The sequence below is a fragment of the Thalassophryne amazonica genome, chromosome 10 (assembly GCF_902500255.1).
Source record: "Thalassophryne amazonica chromosome 10, fThaAma1.1, whole genome shotgun sequence".
NCBI lineage: Eukaryota > Metazoa > Chordata > Actinopteri > Batrachoidiformes > Batrachoididae > Thalassophryne > Thalassophryne amazonica.
In genome coordinates this window covers 27144184-27166540 of record NC_047112.1, presented here as the reverse complement: position 1 = coordinate 27166540, position 22357 = coordinate 27144184, and the positions used below count along the sequence as shown (strand labels likewise).

The 22357-nt window shown below is 41.0% G+C and overlaps 1 protein-coding gene across 3 annotated transcripts in view; it reads left to right on the top strand.

Annotated features, from left to right (window-relative positions):
- Positions 1–22357, top strand: part of LOC117518488 (zinc finger protein GLIS1) — a 238252-nt gene that overhangs the window by 184773 nt on the left and 31122 nt on the right. For all 3 annotated transcript variants that reach the window (XM_034179621.1, XM_034179622.1, XM_034179620.1), the window contains exons 7-8: positions 4940–5081; positions 11225–11393. In XM_034179621.1, coding sequence (XP_034035512.1) covers positions 4940–5081; positions 11225–11393 — 311 coding nt within the window. The remainder of the gene's footprint in view (positions 1–4939; positions 5082–11224; positions 11394–22357) is intronic.

Genomic DNA, 22357 nt, shown 5'->3' with positions numbered 1-22357 from the left:
TTGGTTATCGGTTATCTGTAATAAAGATAAATTTTTTAGCAGTTTATCAGTTTAGCATTATAAAACTTTACTTTTCAGTTAGCCAATTAATGGTTATCGAAGCTAACTTTTTGGTTAGCTGTGCCCAAGACTGGGTATTGCGGAGGCTATTCATCTGTCTGTGCTCAACATAAGTCCAGTCCTATTACTGCCAAAGTCTTCAAATTCACAGGGAACATTCTTGGGACACAGACCTTGGACAACTTCAAAGATGGCTAACTTTGACCTATTTTCCGAGGTTAGAAAGCCACATTCTGTTCCTATTTTTATGGTATCATCTTACGGACGTGAGTGTGGTGACATCATTTCGTGGTGTTGCTAGAGCCTAACTTTGCTTCGTTTTTTGGCTAAATATAACATCTTTGTTATATATTATGTAAAAGATTGTGAGAAATAAACACTTCTAAAACTGAAAATGTTGTTCTTGTAACCTGATAACACCTCTGGAAGAATTTACAAGACACTTCATGGACGTCAGCATGTATGCTAACTTCTGCTAATGCAAAGCTAACCTCTACTCTTGTCAAAAGCTTACATACACATGAACATGTACACAGCCAATAAAATGTAAATATTGTTTATGATTGATGAAACCTGATAGCTGCTCTGGAAGGATTTACAAGACATTTTGCAGATGTCTGCGTGCAAGCTAATGTCCGCTAACTCAAAGCTAACTTCTGCTCTTGTCAAAAGCTCATGTACACATACATGCACACCCTCCTGCAGATGCCGTTAAAACATGAATATTATTTGTGATTGATTGATTGAGGGGCTTTATTGAACATGTAAAAATTGTACGTAGGACAGTAGGATCTTAATAATTAATTAAACAACTGCAAATTATAAAGAAGACAATACTCATATGGTGAGGGTATTGTAGCATTGTGTTATTTTCTTATTTCTGAACACTGAATACAAGTGACGAAAACATCAATATCAATATGACGCTGCAGACTCACAAAGTTCCAAAGGAAACTAAAATTGCGGTTGTCCTACAGAGGTGTCTTTGTTTTGCACATCACACAGAGAAGCGCTGCTCGAATACTACTGTGCACCTTTTTTGTTTTTTGGTCAGCATCCAGCAGGAATCTGCACAAACATCAGTGTGTGTGTGTGTGTGTGTGTGTGTGTGTGTGTGTGTGTGTGTGTGTGTGTGTGTGTGTGTGTGTCATCTGTTCTGGTTCCATGTGCGTTATTCTCACTTCCGTCTAGTTTAATGTCAGGGTTGGGAGGCTGAGGGTGGAACAGGGATGAGGTTTTGAGAATCTTTTCCCAAACAATAGATCAGATTTGACGACATTTCGTCATATTCATAGTCAAAAGGCCTTTCTTTCCCTGAGTGGAAGAGGGTAAATAAGACAGAGAATGGGCTCATTGTTGTGGAAGGGGCTGGATGATGTGTTCCTCTGCTTAGCGTTGTAAGGGAAAACACATGTGTGCTTGTAGCATTGTTAATAAGCTCTAGTACTGAATACCCTAGTGGCCAGATGTTATGGACAAATGTCAAACAAATGCTCTTACTCCACTCTTGGATTGCGCCCGAAGAAAAACTGTTCGGAGTGTCACTGCGGAGAAAACAGAGAACCAATTACACGTGATGAATGTGCTGCAGAGGAGTTGTAAGGATTCCCCCCAGGGACACGTGCGTACACACACACACACACACACTGACATGCAATATCTAAGAGAACGATCATAATGTGCGTGATGCCAGCTGTTAAACCATCAGGCTATAACCACACTGAAAATTTTATTTGTGATTTCAGTGGCCAGATAGTCTGTAGGGTTATAAAGATCTAAGCACACTCCGATAAAAGTTGTATTCTGCACTTGGCTCCTTGCTTGGAAGAACTCTGGGATTAATAAGAGGATGCGATAGAATGACAAGATAATGTTGGAGTATCTCAGTGACTCCAACCACAAATTCAGAATAGGGAATTGATTTTCATGGAATAAGTAAGGCTGAACTGACAGATAACAAGCTGAGAGTGGAGACAGAAAAAGGACAAATTATCTGCATGCATCGGGTGTCATTACGGTTCAATAATGTGCACATAGTATGCAGGATGTTGTGCTGTGATATATATACACATCTGTCAAGTATTATGTAGACACAATCTTGTGAATATGGAAAACTCAAGATCAGAACAAGTTACACACTCTGTGGGTCCTGTGGGCTCCAGAGGGTTACCAAAATGGCAGAGATCATTGTGTGTCCTCTAACCACACTGGGGGACCATGGCTCTTACTGTCTCAGGAGAGCCAACACCATCCAAAAGGACTCATCCCACCCTGGCCACTCTCTGTTTGAGCTACTGTCATCAGATAGATGAATATTTGTTTATGTACACTATCCACTGCCACTGATATAGCCACAGTTTTGTACTTACTTTTCTCTTTTTTATACATAATCTCTTTTTTTGCTATTACATACTTATATATATATTTTCTCTTTTTTTATTTTGCGCTCTGGATATACCTTGTTCATTCTGTTAAATTTTATGTTTCTTTTCTTTTCTTCTCCAGACCTTTGAACCTGTGCATGGTTTACTGAGGTTTATATTTGCATTGAAAGGCTTGCACCTTACCTTTCATTGTACCTGTTGCAATGACGATAAAGAATCTGTATCTGTATCTTCTACCTGGTACAAAGCTACATGTCATTGTTAGCATACAACCGATAAGATAATCATTTTCACACCCAGCACCCACATAGTTTAAATAGGAAGTGGAGTTACCCCCTTAAGGCAAAGTGCTGGTCACTACAATTGTGAGGCAGCAGAAACTGAATATGACCAACAAAATCATTGTCTGCAATCTTCCGTCTTCATACAGCACAATCGTGAGACAGCCTCAGGCCACTCTCACATAGAAGGCGTCTGTGTGGCGTGTTAGTCATAACCACTGGCACGCTATACTCACTGCACACACCCCTGCACTTACTTGCTAACAATACTGGCAACTGCCAGTGTGTGACCACTTTAACGTAGTGTATCACCTGCCAGTGTTTTATCAACTTTGTCTCTGTTTTGTTCTATTTTATTGTGGAATTAGAGTTGCTGGGTAACCTGGGCTCAGTTTTATAAAGCAGTCTAATCTTGTTTAGTTGACTAAACTCACTTAGTTGACTCATCTTTTGAGATTAATCGTTGCACAAAGCACTCAGTCTGCTAAAATTTGCGTTAGCTGACTAAAGTGTTTAGCCTGCTACAGAGCAGGCTAATCTTAGTTTAGTTGACAAGATGCCAAGGCTGGGAGCGCTTCTCCTCTGGTGTGGCGGACTCAGCCATATTTGTAGCAGACGACCAACCCGGAAGTAAATAAAACTCCCGCACATTGGAGGCGTTTCTTGGCAACGGCACTGGTGAGGCCACTTATGTTTGTGTAAATTGTCAACTAACATTAGACGGCTAATCTACAAGTTTAGCTGTGAAACACAGATTGGACGGCTAATGTTGGGCGACTAACTTTAGTCGATTAAGTTAAGTACACTAAGATTAGACCACTTTATGAAGCCTGTCATGCAGACGTCATGTACGTGATGAGTTAGTAGCATATAAGGGTATACTGCACGACGAGTGCCGGTGTCGCCGACCGAACGGTCCCCCCTAAAAATTGCCCCCCCCCCACCTTCACCGTGTATGTGTTATTTCAGAGCATCAGCAGTGATTCAGCGATTATCGCCTCGTTTCTGCTAAAAACTGCACTCCAGTTATCATCTATCTCAGCAGCAGATGTCTGAAGCTTTTGTACAACAATCATTTCCACATAAATTCAGCATTATTTCAGAATAAAAGACAGAGGAAGCGATCAGAGCGCCACAGCAGCACGTCTGAGACTGACTCTCTGAGTCTGACTCTCTATGCCCAAAGTGATCAATGGGAATAATATGATTATTAACTGTTAGATGACAAAGTAAAACTTAAAATCTTAAATCATTCTAAAGTCAGTTTTAAGTAGAAACAAGGCAGTTTTAAGCAGAAACAAGGCGATAGTTGGTGAATCGCTGCTGACGCTCCGAAATGACACGTGCAGTGAAGTTGGGGGGGGCGATGTTTAGGAGGGACCGTTTGGTCTGCGACACCAGCAAAGCTGTGGCATTGTGTGATGTGCATGTGGTGAGTAGTGATGTAACGGATAGTGGCGAGTTGGGTCGTGAGTGCTACACACACCTCTAAACGCGTGGGAGAGGGACTTTACATCTGGTTCGCTGTGCATGTACACTCTGCTTATACGCACAGAGATGAGCATTTGAGGCAATCAATTTATTACTTGAGAAATTAGCCAGAATCCAGATGCCTGCCTTTACCTTACTTGAGCTCTAAAGTTAAAAATTAATTAATTAAGTGAACGAAAGGAGGCTTTTTCTGTTGGTGGTTCCTTTAGTAACTGTTAAGCTTCATTACAAAGTATGTGTCTGTTGTACACAGCAGAGGTGTTTAACCATGCAGCACATGTCCCGTTTCTGTTCAGATGCAAGTTTCCTTAGCTTTGGTGAGGGCGTCTCTGCATAGCGTGTGATCAGATCTCCAGCTGAAATGTGTCTCCAGTTGCCCTCTTTACTGTTGGCAATGAGAGGAACAGAAGCAATCTTGTGCTGGCTTTCAGTTGGAACAATGATCGCTCTCCCACAGCGTCTACGGCCAATGCATGACTCAAGAAAGAACCTTTCCTCTTGTTCTCCATGACTGATAATTTATTCTCATTTACTGGGTTACTGTTTCTAATCAACGGTACAATCGCATTACTGCAAAAGAACACACCAAAAAAACAAAACTGCAACCCCCACGCCCCACATAGAGTGCACCAACACGCAGACAAGACTGAAACTGTTTGTTTTAAATCATCTTGTATCCCAGTGGAGGCATTTCTTGAAAACATTTGTTTCTGTGATTGACAGCTGCGTCCCTGCCCTCATCTGGACCAGGATGTCCTGACTGACTGTTTGAGCATTCAGCATCTCCAGAGCTCCGCCCCCTCTCAGCACCTCTACAATGGCAAAGATGACCGTTCTCCTGGACTGAGCCAAGACATTTTCACAGGTGCTTGTCCAATACTTTCACAATGTCACCTTAAGAACTTATGAGGGTTTCTAATCATTTGTCATCCATCCATCCATCCAAACCCCCTGTGATAAAACCCAGCGGTCTTCTGAACTTTAGCTTTGGAGGTCAAATGGTGCAATACAAATGCCACGTAGCTCCCAGCCAACATGGTAGATAAAGAGTTGAAGAACTGGCGACACCGGCATGACCTGGGTGGGACAAATATAGTCTGAATACACCCCCCAGCTTGTGTTCCAAAACAAGGAAAGCTATGGCTAATAATCTAACTTTGAGATGTGTCAGCATCACATATTTTCATGGATGCCCCAGTGGGTGGGTGTTTGTATTAAAATCTATGAATGGCATATTGCCTTAGTAACCATTGCACAATCAGTGGACCTTATGTCACCAAGCTAATTAGAGCTAATTAGTGCTAACTTAGTGTTAACAGTGCTAACGTTTCACGCAATGGAAATACTGGAGCACCGACTTCTTTGATGATCCATTAGTACAATTAACCAGACAGCAAGCCATATTATCTTGCATACTTGTAATAAAATGCTCCAAAAAGGACAATCGGTCGACTCAACCAGGACAAGTCCACAACAGCTAACAGCCACTATTATTGGGACCCTGAGTCTGGCACAGAGCTGACACTCATAACTTTATAGTGCTAAACTGATGTGTTTTTTTTTTTTTAATCATCAAGGTTGGGGACTTTAGAAAACTGGTAGTAGCACCATCTTCCATGTTTGGAACAGGGAGCATGTTTTCCAAAGCAGGAGAAGATACCAAATTCCCAACACCTGGCAACATAATCTGAGATAAACAGCCATCCTGAACATTAAATCATACTTACAGACCCCTTTGGTTCACCATTAGCAAAATCACACCACTATAAATTATCATTTGTAGCAGATAGACACTGTATATATGTCAACATTTTTAGTAGTTGAACTGCACTTGGTTGCACAACCAATCACTTGGTTTGCATCAAGATCATATTAACCTGTCATCTTGTCATGCAAACACCAACAAGCATATTGTGGAAACCTTTATTCACCACGCATGGCCTTAAATTCTCACTTATTACCATCTCCAAGAATTGGCATCGAGTTTCCAACGACGGAAAGAGAACTTGGGTTTAAACAATGTTAAAGACAACAGAGATGCCCCGCAGAGACACATCTGTCCTTGTTTTCTGCCTGTACCTCTTCCAGGCTCCCCATTGCTCTCTGTTATTGTTGCTGGAACTCTGTTCGCCACCGACAACTGTGAACGCTCAGTTTTTCTTTTGAATGTCGATCTTGCCTCTGAGTTTTGGCTTGTTACCCATTTGCCTCCCTCTGGTTCTCGATGCGTGTTGCTCGCTCTGTTGTTTGAAATGCATTGTAGCCCCGAAGAACTCCCTCACGTGCTGATGCCAAAGCGTTTATGGACGCAAGGCTTACGCCAGCAGAGATGCCACAGATTGGCTTTCAGGGCTTTGTTCTCGGGCCAATGGGATGCATGCGAGAGGCTGGGCAAAGTGGGCAGGCATCCCATCATTAACACTTGCGGAGCAAAAAATGACTCATGCTTCCAGTCAGGGCTAAACTTGTTTTTCTGTTTTCTGGTTATATGTCTGCTCTTATTCACTGAAAATATAGCTGCAAAGAGGATTACGAGAAGCCCCTCTCTGTTTTATGGAGCATAATTAGATTGTTGCATGATTAACAAGAGGAAGGGCTCATCATAGTTTTAGTGGGAAGGTTTACATGCTCCTGCTGTTATGATGAGTGGCTCACATCAATTTCTGCTTCCTTCTCACAGAGCTTTCTCCCTGAGGTCTTCCAGAAGCTTTTCAGAACCAATCAGCACCTACAAAAGAGAATCTTGAACTTTTTAAAAAGCAGCATCAGATCCTCTCGCTCTCTGTTTGCTAGGAACTAGCGCTGAAATTGAGGCAATCACAGCCATTATTTGTTGACTGTTTGGCCGGTGAGGTAGCAGATGTTGGGGCTAAAGGGGAAAGCATTTAAGGTCTGTGATTGATGATTTGGGGGGTAATGAATCAAGCTTGTAACCATTTCAGAGTGCTGTCAGATCAGACCCCAGCATGCTTCTACTTGAGAACAGCTGGGCCTGGAAACGGAAAAACCAGGAGCAGATCACCAATCTTTTCTCTTGCTTTCATCTCCTCCTGTCTTCTCCTCTTCTGCGCCAGACAGTTAGCGCACAGCTTTCCTGGTGTATGCTGGGAAAGACATCAGTAGGTAAACAGAACAGAGGATTGAGAGAGTGTAACTGTTGTGTTAGAAGACGTAACGTCGTGTCTTACTCATCTAACAAGACTCCGGTCACTTTATGAGGTACACTTTGCGAGCATATGACTTCACAAAGTCCTCTGCCTCATCCGGAAATAAGGAACAGAACTCCCTCAGGAGGGGACTGTCTTCCACAAAGGGATAGTGAAACTTGACCATGAGGTGATCAAGTGCATTGAAGTTAAGGGAGACTGTGTTGGAAAATAATCTACAACCTTTCTCCTGTAGAGCTGGGTGGGTGATGCTTGCCTTCAGAAACTGCCTCAGTAGCCTGAATCCTTTTTTAGATTCAACAAGGTGCCAGAAATGTTTCTTACAGATTTCGGTTCCTATTGACATGAAAGCATTGTGTAACTGGAACCCCATTACATCATCAGTAGTCTGAAATATTTGTATATGGTAAGATGCATGCTTTCTTGATATTTGTGCCAAAATCTGACCCTACCTGCAAATATTGGAGTGTAAGTCGAGACTTATCAGAACAGGCGACGCTTTTCCAATCATCTACTGGCTAATTTTGGTGACCTTGTGTCCAATGTAGCTTCACAGAAAGAGAGAGAGAGACCCAGGAAGAGCTTATGGAGTCATAAGATCATGAGACAGATGTGTTTGGCTGTGCTGATATCTTTGAAGGAGAGCAAGACCCAAGTCTTTAGGGTCCTAGTGCAACCTGGTTTACTGTGTAGTTGTGAGACTTGGGCATGAACCAGTGACCTTCAGAAACGACTGGATGTCTTTGGTAGTAGGTCCCTTTGGAAGACTCTTGCTTACTGCTGAGCCACTACTTAGGGAGACTCAGATGAAAAGTAGGACTTGCATTGAGGGAACATCTGCTACGAGATTTTGGCCATGCGGCTCATTTTTCTGGGCATGATCCAGCACAAAGGTGTCTCTTTGTTGAAGACCTCGCGTTTCACCTGGCTGTGGCAGATAGATGGGTTCTTTTAAGAGGTAGGTAAGAACCAGTTGTCTGCCTGGGTGGTTCCTTCCAGGACCCAAGGCGGTTCTGTGGTGTCATGGATGCACAGTATCAGAGCATTTACCTCAGAACCCGTAAATTGTAACTGGGAATGTCATCATATCCAAGGTGAATGCATTCCATTTTTCACCCAGCACTGCTAGTAAGAAAATAAGATGGACTCTTCTCAGGTTTTTGGAGTATCTTCTGTAGTGCAGTGTAGCCCGTCAGTTTTTTTTTTTTTTTTACGAATGTTAGTGCAACCAGTTGATAAATAACACATTACACAGCATTTCACACATAAAAAATATTGCAGCAACATGTCCACGGACAGCAGTAGGACAGTACTTTTTTAAATTAGACAAAAAAAAGACAGAAGTGGTAAAAAAAACATTAAAAACTACAACTGTCACTGCTGTTGCTGCCGGGAGCAGCCATGTTGGATTGTGAATTCCGAATACCCGGGGTTCGTACGTACAAGTTGACTAATAGGAATTCCAACTTCTGACATTCCCGTGGGGCAGAAGTGGGAAATTCAGACCTCTGATTACAAATGGCATTAAACAATAACAACTGCAAAAGAAAGTGCCATTTTCAAAATTATGAGCTTTATTTTGGAAATTTTACAGTATAGTTCTTGAAGCAATTTTTCAGGTTTTTGTCTCTTCCATTTGATTACATCAACCCGCGTCCGCACAGTGTTAGTAGCGTTTAGTGACAACATGCAGAGAGTTTCTACCCGCCTTTGAAAGGGTGTCTACTGAACACTATTTATCCACAAAGCTATTCATACATATATGCAGTGGTGGGCACAGTTCCGCTAATTACCGCAGCTAACTTTTTCATTAACAGAGTAGCTTTTCATTTAGAGTCACTTGCCCAGTTCCGGATCACTGCTGTAGTTTTTGTGCCGCCGTTTCTCGTAATCAGCACGAATAAGCTAATACTTGGTACCAATGGAAAGATTGATGTTTTGTCTACATACGACCACAAGCTCGACCAGATCCAGCCATCCTTGTGATCAGCAGAGGAATCAAAAATCCCGGTGTCTGCGGTGTGCGCGCTTTTTCTGACTCACTCATTCCTGCAAGTTTTAAAGTAACAATCTCTAAAACGTAGCAAAGGTGAGTTAGCCGTTTGGTGTTTCTGGTTCTAGAGTAGGAAAATACTTACTTGGGTAGAAAATGTCAGTGTGTTATGTCTTGCTGTTTAATTGCTGCACGCATTTATCTCCGACGCGAAAATTTGCCAGTTGTGGATCACTGAAGCAGCAGCCTCGTGTCTGTAGTTGTGAGCCTTGTGGACTTTGGGGATCATCTCAATATCACGAATGGACATGAATGTGGGGGCTTTTACTTTTTAATTCGGGAGAAATCTCACCTCCACACTTCATTTTTTGCTCGTAAAAACGTATAACGGTGCTTTTCAAAACGAAGTAAATTCTCATTTAATAAGTATTATTTCTATCATTTTGTGTTCAAAACACATTCTCGGGTACAGTGTGTATCATTCTGCATTAGAAGGGCTCCAGCCAGATGCCAGGAATGCCCCCAAAGTGACGCAGAGTTGTCGTGATCCGGAACTGGCAAAAGTGATCCGTTTCTGGCAAATGTTTGCGCCACACATAATGTGGCTTCACACTTTAAGTAGAAGCGCTACTCCACCCAGACTTTTTCAGCTAAATAACATCCAAATACCCAATACAACAATACACAATAAAGGACATTCAGTTGCATTATGGCTCCGTATAGCGGGACTTTAAAAAAGGTGATCCGGAACTGGGCAACCGTCTGTACCTTTGAAAGCCATCAGCAGACCAATTAGCTTCTGCTAAATTTAGTTCCACTAACATTTTTTCTGCCAGTAAAGTGAGTAAATTTAATGGTCAAAAATGTTTATAAACCCTAAAATTATACATGTGAGTTCCTGTTTATGAATGCAAAGAGCTAGCTAACAATTCCAGTTCACATGGACTTATCAGTAGCCAACAGTGTACAGAGTCAATACTAAACATTAGCAGGCAGTGGTAACTTCCACTAAATTTTTTAGCGGTATAGCGTTATAAAAGTTTACTTTGAGTTAGCGGTTTAATGGTCATCAGAGCTAACTTTTCGGTTAGTTGTGCCCATCATTGAATATAAGTTTGTTGTTTTATGTTTGACTGCCTTATTTATTTATTCCTAGATTGTTAGATTTAGATTTTAGCACTTCATTGTGAAGCGTTCGGTCACTTTTACTTATTTACTAGCTGGAGCCAGTAATTTATAGTAGGAGGCCAGTATATTTGAAAGGCAAAAAAAAACAATAGTAAAGATCACTGTTATTGCATCACTTTGTAATTTGCTTTCTGACACAAATAAAAAAATGTCATTGACCTTACTGGAATACAGTTATGGGAAAGAAAAGTTTGAGAGTTTTCAGCAGAATAAGATGTTAAAACAAATCATACAAAAAAAAACAACACAAATCAATGTAAATTTGTCATTTGTCATTAGTCAATACTCAATATAATTGTGTTCTACGCTGGCACACTCATGTACAGGGTTTCCATTCACTTCATTTCTGCTTTGAAATGCACCGTAGTTCAAAGTTACTGTTCAAACAAATGTTTAGCTCATTATTGTGTAATAACAACAACATACAGCTGAAGGGACAATCAAGGACAATCCCCATGGCGGCTCAAACACTGTACCCCAAATTACAAACAGTGCAAACACAGAATGTTTTATTTTGCAAAACTCCCTGATTGGATGAAGGTTGTCAAAATAAAATCTGGTTGCCCTGAAATGGCTTTAAATTTGCTCAAAGGAGCGTAGAGCACTGGGCCCTCCAGTTCATTTGGCAGGTTTACTGAATTAGCTGTGTTTGTCTTTCAGGCCTGTACGCTCGCTCCTCCACCCCCCATCACAGCGCCTCAATGGAACTGCTCCCCCCCAACCCCACGTCCTCCTCCGACCTGCCCTCCCAACAGCACAGAATGGACCGGGACTTAGGCAGCCCCCATCACGTGTCTCCGCTGGCAGTGATGGACGGCACGAGAGACGGGTGAGTCGTCCATGCAAGTGTTAACGTTCAATTAGGTGTGACGTCCGCGTTCCACCTCGGTAATCGTTTCATGTGGTATGTGTGAGTGCATTTCCTGTTAGTACTACTGGGATTTGATTTGCGTTGATTTTTGGCTCGCTGTGAGCCCGGTCTGACACAGTTTCAGTGAATGTGTTAGAATCCCCACCGACTGTTCTTCACCTCAAGCCAGGAAGAACCATAGGAAAGCACTGACGTCATGTAAGGTTAAGCTTTTCTGACATACCGAATTGGATGTTTTACTGGAAACAAACTCAGCCCCATAACCCCTAAGCAGTCCCTAACGGGAAGAAGGGCTGTGCTAGTCATTGCAGGGTCAACATGACACATCACAGGCTCTATTTCTGGCACTCAAAGCAGTGTTTATAAGGTCCCCCCTCTCTACTGGACATCATGGCGTCAGCGCACTGATCATTTGAATGGACATTATTCATCTCTTAATGAGTGCAAACTGTCAGGCCAATGGGATGGAATCACCTCTTTGTGTTTTCTTTAAAAAAAAGAAGTGCAAAAATATTAAAATAAAAAAACCCTCCCTGTGGATTTGTGTTGTTTGACCATCAGAAGATCGGCTACATTTGTTGGGAAACTGTCTGAAAACATAACGTGGTTAGCACTTTTGCATCACAGCGAGAATGTCCCACATTTGCTTCTGGCCTTGTCCTTTCTGTGTGTTTTCCTCCGTGTTTGCTTCTAACAAAGACATGCAGGTCAGGTGAACTGGTGACTCTACGGTGACCGTAGGTGCAGGGGCACTGAAAAGGGGCGAATAAGGAGAAGGATTCTAGGGGCTTAGAGGGGCACCTCATACAGTTATAATACTATCAAAATGATATGTAGGTGGCACAGTAAGATTTCTTTTCATGGGGCCCAAAATCCCAGGCAGCGCCCCTGCGTAGGTTTGAATGTGTTTGTCTATCTATATGTCAGTCCTGCGATAGGCTGGTGGCCTGACCCTGCCTCTTCTCCAGTATTCGCTGGGATAGGCTGGACCTCGTGACTCTTAACTGGAATAAGTGACTTTAGAGAAATTTATGACGGGAACTCTGCGGATAGATGTTGGTTTCCCTTCTCCAGGTACTCATGATTTAGACCATTATATGAGGTAAAGATTCCCAACGTATGGGCTAAACGAGGTGCTGCCAGTGGGCCATGAGAGGCCATTAAAAATAAATTTTAAAAAGTGTTTGATTTTCAATTTTGGAATAAAGTTTAAGATACGACAGTAACAGTTGGGTAGTAGGTTCCTAACCAACCAATATTAGTATTCAAATAATGAATGTATATGAGTTCAATGGAATGAATATTTTATGAGGTGAAAGATGGAACATGACATTCAACGAGGCTTTGAGAGGCCATGAAAAATAAATTTTAAAAATGTCTTTGATTTTCAATTTTGGAATAAAGTTTAAGATACTCCAGTAACAGTCGGGTAGTAGGTTCCTAACGTACCAACATTAGACTTCAGATAAATGTGTATGAGTTCAGTGGTATGAGGTGAAGCCTCGTTGAATGGCACATTCCATCTTTCACCTCATGAAATATTCATTAAATTGAAAGAATGAAAAAACATTCGTTATTTGTTTTATATTACGGCTAAAATAGATGCTTGCCCTTTGATATTTTATTAATTTATAAACAACAGAAAAAGGGCTTACATTTTGGTTTTTGTCACTAGTGCTTTGACATCAACAGTCCAGCACGAACTTCAAATTGGAGTCCAAAATTGTTCTCAGTCAACTTGCAAAAACAGTCAGATACTTCAAAAATAATTCTGAAGATATAGTCCGTGATTCCGTGCACTGACTTTGTGTACTTCCTCAGTCCAGCGAAAAATCGCGTCAGAAGTTTGTCTTTATGCCTCCAGACGGCTTACGGTGTAGTGGATTTGTTTTTTTGTGCGTGTTAGAAGAATTAGCACCGTCAATTAGCTCCTTCAAATCCTCATCCGCCAGCAAAAACCATGCTTAGCGAAACGCCACCCCCACTAGTGTGCATGCGGTGGTCGCAGTGTGCAATGGTACAAAACATATGGAACCAAATTTGCACTCTAAATGCAATGCAACACAAATGGGATGAATAATCCATATCACGTGACACACAAAGCACCAATCAAATGACAAGGATCCACTCAACTGTTATGTAATACACAATGAGTATTTGAATGCAGTGTTAGACTCGAACCCTGGTCTGTGTACTGTAGGTTGGTTGTCCAGCTCCTATGCCAAACTCCTACACTCCATGAGAAAGCAGCTGGCATAGAATTCATTTTCACCAAGTCATCTTATGTTTAGGTACATGTGTAGATCCTTGGTGTCACATTTGACCTCAACCAACACAACTTTGAGCAGTATCACCTCACAGCAAGAAGGTCCCACATTTGCTTGTGGCCTGGTCCTTTCTGTGTGTTTTAGGGGAGGTGATGGTCTAGTGGTTAAAGCATTGGACTTGAGACCAGAGGATCCTCGGTTCAAATCCCAGCCTGACCGAGAAATCACTAAGCGCCCTTAGGCAAGGTCCTTAATCCCAAGGTCCCAGTACCTTGTATGGGGGCACCCTTGCATCGGAGTAAATGCGAGGCGTTATTGTAAAGCGCTTTGAGCGTCTGATACAGATGGAAAAGCGCTATATCTTCTTCGAAAGATATAATTGCATGTAGGTGTGAATATGTTTGAGAAGTGTCACCGCGATGGACAGCAATGAAATATGGAAATTTGACGAAACTGCCTCTTTGTTATCTGCCAGTATGTATGTATTTTAAAAAAATCTGAACCCTGACGAAGTGCAGTTTTCCTGCAAGTCACGTCAGCAGGGACGATCAACTGTTGAGCTGTTTTTTTGGTTTGAGAGAGAGGAAGGTGTTGCATGTTTCCTATTAAGGCTGATGATTTCCACAGAGAGTGAGAGCAAGCAGAGCAGAGCAGAGGGTGTCGTCAGGAGGCACAGCGTGCACTGTACGAAACAATGTGCTGAAAAGCAGGCAGGCAAAAAAAGAAAAACCCAAGTCTTTTTACAGTTTAACAACATTGAGAAAGAGTGGATGGAACTGGCATCATAAAGCCTGTGTTACAAAAGTGATCGTGTTACGTAAACACGGTTTCTTTTAAGTTCATCGGGTGTCTCCGTGTGTATATACACTTTTATGTGAGTATATACAGCACAGGCATGTGACTGAATGAAGTTTGATAGCTTTCCAATGCCACGAGCACGCGGGCGCATTTGTAGTTTTGGTGCACCGCGATGTTTTGAGTGAGAAGAGTTTAAATATTGGAATCCAGGAAGCACACATGATTGCATGTGATTGTGGGTGTGAGGCACGGCAGGTCGCTCCGCTTCCAGTACAAACAGAGCGGTCGGCGCACGGGCCGGCGGGCAGAACGGACACGGGAAGTCCAAATGTTAGAGCTGAGATGTCAGGTCGGCTCGAGAACATCTGGGAGGCGATGTCGAACATGGGAGGGGAACACTGCCAAAATTACCTTGCGGTTTCAGTGCCTCTTGTGTGGCAGCGTTCACAATTAGCAGTGTGAAGAGAGGAATGGAAAGTGAAAAGGACCTGAGTAGAAGACGGTGTGGCAGCGGTTACACAACGCGGGGTGACATATTAGATTAGAGCTTGGGCGCTCTGCTCCTCAGGGTGCTTGATGAGGAACATCTGAACCACTTTTGTTCTTTGCACATGCATGTGAATATATAGACCTGTGCGCATGTAGCCTGCCATTACACTGCTGACTTTTCCCATAACTTAAATTAAATTATTATTGTTATGAGTTATTATTATAAATGATTAATTCATGTGTATCTTCTCAGGTTCTTCCATACGTGGGGTCTCATGACATAATTGCAATTTAATTGTTGCAATTTTCAGGTTTAGAAATGTAATCAAATCAACCAATTCCCACCACCACCACCAAAAAAAGAAGTCCTGCATGCACATACATACTCTATAGTGCTTTATCTGTTCATCAGTACAGAGGGCGAGTTAAGTAGTTTTTTTTTTTTTTAATGCTCTGGCAGGACCTACAACTGGGCATGAAACATCTACTTACATTTGCCTGAAGATGGAGCATTTGATTTACATGCTTAAAGCCTTGGGCATACATGCCACTGCCAAAGTCAATATCGGCACAGCACTTGTTTTTCCCCAAACGGTTTAGCAGGACATTAAACATTTTGACAAAATTATCAAACTAACCTGCCTCTAGTGTGGGAGCCTCTGACCTCATAGCTAAATGTGTTTACTCTGGCTCAAATGGTCCATTTAGACTCCTTTTACTTTGTAAATACGAGTGTCATTTTTCTGAAGCTAATATTAAAATATGCCAGCTAAAATACATTTGGCAATCAGCGTGGCACGTGTGAGCATGTGCATGTGCGGGGACTCACTGACGGAGGCGGGCGCTCGACCGCGGCGGCCCGGCTTCAGAGAGATGGGTGGTAAATGTTGTCATTCATTGCTTTAGCCATATGTGGTTGTATAATTGCAGAGGGGAGAGTCTCCTGACTTTTCCAGCGTATTGATATTAGAGCCCCTCTGCAAATATTAGTCTGAGGTGGTTTGATACCTCAGCAGTGATTGACACAGGCTAATAGAATTAGAGTGGCAGCACAGAGCTACATTAAGAGTTCCTTCTCTGAAGGAGAACCTTCACTGCTTGTAAACCTACATTGTGTGTCTTCCAGCTATTATCGTTCTCCAGTGATTCATTTCAAAAGCCAAACAAAATATATTTGAGGTTGTTACTCTTGTGAATGTAAGATTTACCATTTTTGTTGTTGTTGATTATGGGTAGCTTTCAGTTTAGCTGCCAATTAAAAATCTAAATGTTAACTCGAGGAAGAGTTTGGTTTAATTGTAAATCAGAATATAGACGTAATCAGCTATGGTTTTTACTCGAGGCCATCAAATATGGTCATCGGATTTGCAAAGGCTTTTCATCCGTCCATCTGTCCGTCTGTCTGTGCTCAGCATAAGTCCAGTCCTATTACTGCCAGACTCTTGAAATTCACAGGGAACATTCTTTAGACACAGACCTTGGACACGTTCAAAGGTGGTTAACATTGATGCATTTTAAGAGGTTAAAAAGTCACATTCTGTTTCAGTCTGATGCATTTTGTTTTTGAGTGACGCGAGTTAGAGCTACACCATGACATCAGTCTCTTCAAAACCACTTTGTTTTTATGTACATGTTTCTCATACATTACATAAAAGCTACTGAGAAATAAACACTTCTAAAACTGAAAATGCTGTTTTTTGAGCCTAATAACACCTCTGAACTTACTTAAGTAAGTAAGTAAGTAAACTTTATTTATATAGCGCTTTTCACAGACAGGGGTCACAAAGCGCTTTACAAGGTAAAACAATAAAAATATACAGTAAAACACTCAGTACTAAAAGATTATTGGCCATGAAAAGCCTGTTTAAAAAGTAGAGTCTTTAGTTGCTTTTTGAACATCTCAACAGAGTCCAGGGATCGCAGGGACAGAGGGAGTTCGTTCCAGAGACGAGGCGCTACAGCTTTAAAAGATCGGTCTCCTCGAGTTTTAAAGGAGGTTCGAGGAACCATTAACAGGTTCTGACCTAAAGATCTGAGGCTGCGGGCTGAGGTGTAAGGCTGAATCAAGTCAATCAATCAATCAATTCAATCAATCAATTTTATTTATATAGCGCCAAATCACAACAAACAGTTGCCCCAAGGCGCTTTATATTGTAAGGCAAGGCCATACAATAATTACGTAAAAACCCCAACGGTCAAAACGACCCCCTGTGAGCAAGCACTTGGCGACAGCACTTGATTACAAGTCAGCAATGTAATCAGGAGCCTGACCATGTAGTGCTCTGAAAGTCAAAACCAAGATTTTAAAATTAATTCTGGAGGCAACAGGGAGCCAATGGAGGGATTCCAAGATAGGCATGATGTGGGCTCTCCTGTTGGTGCGGGTCAGAAGCCTCGCAGCAGAGTTCTGGACATACTGCAACCGATTTATCTCCTTCTTACCCAGGCAAGTGAACAGGCTGTTGTAGTAGTCCAACCGCGTGGAGACAAAGGCATGGATGATTTCCTCTAATTCTTTCTGTGACACCAATTGTTTAAGTTTGGCGATATTTCGCAGTTGAAAGAAGCAATTCTTCACAAGCTTGCTTGCGTGCTGAGCAAGAGACATTCCTTCATCAAAAATAACACCAAGGTTTCTAAGGCTTGTTTTTGCCGTTAAGCCCAAGTCACCAAGGAGGCTCCTGATAACAGGAACAGCACTGTCAGGGGCAACAATAAGTGTCTCAGTTTTTTCAGAGTTCAGCTGCAGACGGTTTCCATTAAGCCACTTCTTCACCTGTGACAGGCAGTCAAATAAAGAGTTCAATTTGTGGACTTCTGAAATCTTAAAGGAACAGTACAGTTGTAAGTCGTCCGCAAACAGGTGGTAGGAAATATCCCTGAAAATACAAGACATTTTGCTAAGGTTAGCATGGTGACATCACTTTGTGGTGTAGCTACTTGCTAACACCTTCGTTTTCTGCTATATTATGTAAAAGCTAGCGAGAAATAAACAATTCTTTTTTTTTATAATATATTTTATTCAGATTTTAAGATTTACATACAAAAAATTAACACAAAACACAAAACAGAGCAGTCTGAGCACAAAATATTGTTTTACCAAATTGCACAAACATACAGTACTGTACATCACTAATCAGTCAGTTGAGTTAAGCTTAAGGCACGCCACTGCAGTGAGCCTGAGCCTCTTTGTATAATGCCATTCAGATCTGCAGGTAAGTATTCAAGCAGGGGCCCCCATACATCAAGAAAGAGTTCATCATTACCTTTTAGTTTTGCACTGAGTCTTTCCATGGGTAGAATTCTAAAGATTTCTTTATACCACTGTGTGACAGTTGGTGGTTTATCATTTATCCAATTAAAAAGTATACATTTTTGTGCCAAAAATAGTAATTTACTCAACAATTTAGATTTATTTTTTCCCTTTAAAGGTGGAAGCCCCAACAAGAACTGACCCGGATCCTTACACACCTTACTTTTCAAAATACAATTTATTTCCTTAGCAATACAAGACCAGAATTTGGAAATCTTTGGGTAGGTCCAGAGGCAATGCAGATAGGTCCCGTCATTTTTCTGACATTTAATACATAGAGGTGATCTTTTAGAGTCAATCCTATTAAGAAAAACTGGCGTTCTGTGTTGTCTATGCAAAATTTTGAATTGAATTTCTTTAAATTTCTTCGTAAGGAATAAAGAGTGGACAGACCGGATACAATCTTTCCAAGCATGTTCATCATATTGACATTGGAGTTCTTCTTCCCAAACCATTGTCAGTTTGTCAATATTATGTTGATTATATTCCTGTAATCTTGAATACATTTGCTTAATGAAACTTTTCTTTGTGTTCAAATCCATAATAATTCTCTCAATGGGACCCAGCTGCATTACCCCATGAGTAACATCAAATGTTGTGTTGATAAAATGACGTGCCTGCAAATAGGCAAAAAATTCCCTCTGTGGAATTCCATATTTGTTCTGGATCTGTGTGAATGACATAATTAAATTATCTTCAAATAGATCCCCAACAACTTTTATTCCCCTGTTATACCACTTTTGAAAAACTGGGCTGTTGGTGCCAGGGGTAAAATTTCTGTTGTTAATAAATGGTGTTAGATAACTCAGATTAAGACTATCTGCAGCATAATTGTTTAAATTCCTCCAGACTTTTATGGTATTGTGCACTAATGCATTAGTGTTTTTACTCTTTTTATCCATAAGTTCACTCAGCAAAATAAATGTTGCACACACCCAAGACTCAGGAGGACTCCCCTCCCCCCCTTAAGGTGTGCATTAAACCACCCATGTAGTATACTGTGACAAGACCAATTATAATGTAAAATGATGGGAAGAGCAAGTCCCCCTTCTTCTCTAGGAAGTTGTAAAGTTTTAAAACTCAATCTGGCCTTCTTCCCTTTCGCAATAAAATGTGACAGATCTCGCTCTATTCTTTATTAAGTTTCCTGGTAAGGAGTATTGGAGCATTTGTAGTGGTAAAGAAGGCGTGGTAAGACATTCATCTTAATTAAATTAATTCTACCCATCCAGGATACTGGAAGATCCATCCATCTAATGAGATCCTCTTTTATGTTGTTATGAACACCATCACATTACTTTTGAAATAACGTTTAATATAAGTTGAGACCTGCATCCCTAAATATGTGAACCCACAACGGACCAGGCAAACGGGAAGTTCTGCATTATAGTTTGATTTCCTAAAGGCATGGCAATAGATTTAGCCATATTTACTTTATAGCCCAACAAAGAGGACAAAATGTTATAAAACAGACATAACAGTTGGTATGGATATCTCAGGTTCAGTGACAAAAAGCAAAACATCGTCTGCATATAGTACGATTTTATATTCAATCCCTTTTATTTGATAACCTAATATACTTCTCTCATTTCGAATGGCCTCAGCCAATGGTTCAATTGCCAAAGCGAAAATTTGTGGAGAAATCGGGGTCTCCTGTCTTGTAGATCTCCCCAATAGAAATTCTTGTGACCTAATACCATTTACTATAACACTAGCTCTAGGAGAGTGATACAGCAACTTAATCATATTAGTAAACCTTCTCCCAACCCAAACTTTTCCAATACAGCAAACAAATAAGTCCACTCGACGCGGTCAAACGCTTTCTCCGCGTCGAGTGATACTACCAGACCCTGTTTTTTGGTTTGTATAGAATGTTCAATAATGTTGAGAAGCTTACGCATATTAATCTGAGATAATCGGTTTTTAATGAAACCCGTTTGATCAGGCTTAATAAGTATCGGAAGATAGTTTTCTAATCTTTTTGACATTACTTTAGAAAATATTTTACTATCAACATTAATCAGACTAATGGGGCAATAAGAGTTGCACTGATCAGTTGGTTTACCTTTTTTGTGAATTAGGGAGATATTTGCGGAGTACAAGGTGGGTGGGTGAGAGCCAATAAGCAGAGAATGTAAATACATTTTTAAGAGCGGCTCAGTTAATTGCTCCTGAAACACCTTGTAAAATTCTGGTCCATAACCATCTGGTCCTCCAGTCTTTCCACTCTGCAAGCTTTTAATTGCAAAAGTAACCTCTTCCTTTGTTATTGGTTTCCCCAGTATTCCTGGTCATCCTGTGATAAGGTTGGTAGATGAAGTTTACAAAGAATTCATTGTACAGGTGTGAGGAGGAACAGCTGATTTGTAAGTACACAGCTTTCTATAATAGTTCTCCATTAAATTAACCAACTATCACTTTCGTAATAATTTTTACCCTTGTCATCTCTTAAAGAGGATATCGCATAGGGTGTCCTGTCTGCCAGCCGCCAATCGTGCTAGCAGTTTTCCAGGCTTATCACCCATCTCGAACAATCTATGCCTAGCATAGAAAACACTAGCCTCCGCCTTCTGAGTCAATAACTGATTTAAGGATGAATGAGTAGCTTGTCTTTTTAAGCAGAGACAATGAAAAATTTAGCTTGAGTGATTTCAAGAGCTGTCAATTCTTTTTCTAAGTTTAGCTTGTTGTTTCAAATATTCTTTTTTTCTTGCAGAACTATAAGAAATGATAATTCCATGTAAAAAGGCTTTTAAAGTTTCCCAGAGTGTTGATGGATTAGTATCCTTATTATCATTAGTTGACAGAAAGAGGTCAATTTGTTCTTTGATGAAAGACACAAATTTTGGATTATTTAAAAGTATAGCGTTCATTCGCCAATTACGTGCAGTCGGAAGAGTTTGTGGGGGTAATACAACCATTTGGACATCTGCATGATCAGACAATAGTCGTGTGCCAATATCACATGAGCGTACTCGTCCAGTACCAATCTCGATATTAAAAAATAGTCAAGTCGGGAGAAGCTTTCATGAGGGTTTGAATAAAACATGTAATCTTTGTCACCTGTGTGAAGGACTCTCCATACATCAATTAACTGCAGATCTGATAACAGCCCTTTGGTAGCTTCTCTCATTTTGGAAAATAGATTTTTAGAAGGTGGCTTCTGGTCCGTCTCTGGGTCCAAGGGACAATTTAGATCTCCTGCAATGATACTGAATGTGGTAAGGTTAGTGGACAATTCTGCTATGAGTTTTGAGTAAAATTCTCTGAGATAAACATTTGGTGCATAAATACAGCCAATAAGGATAGTTTCTCCATATAATGTTCCAATGATGAATACATATCTCCCCTGATCATCTTTGAGGCATTTTGTCATGGTGAATGGGGTGTTTTTATTAATCAATATTGCCACCCCTCTTTTATTTGATGAAAATGATGAATAGTACACCTGTCCTACCCATTCCCTTTTAAGTTTTTGGTGCTCTATGTCTGTAAGGTGTGTTTCTTGAAGTAGAGCTATATTTGCATTCTCCTTCTTAAACCAGGTTAGCAGTTTCTTTCGTTTAATGTCATTATTTATACCTTTAATGTTCAATGAAATATACTTTGTAACACTCATCCCAAATCACCATAGTTTAGTATATTGTGCTAGATAGGCAAAGTAGATTTAAAAAAAAAAAAAAAATTTGGATAAACATGAAGTGCTCAGATCTGCTCAAAAAATCAAAATCAATCAATCAATCAATCAATTTTATTTATATAGCGCTAAATCACAACAAACAGTTGCCCCAAGGCACTTTATATTGTAAGGCAAGGCCATACAATAATTACGTAAAAACCCCAACGGTCAAAACGACCCCCTGTGAGCAAGCACTTGGCGACAGTGGGAAGGAAAAAACTCCCTTTTAACAGGAAGAAACCTCCAGCAGAACCAAGCTCAGGGAGGGGCAGTCTTCTGCTGGGACTGGTTGGGGCTGAGGGAGAGAACCAGGAAAAAGACATGCTGTGGAGGGGAGCAGAGATCAATCACTAATGATTAAATGCAGAGTGGTGCA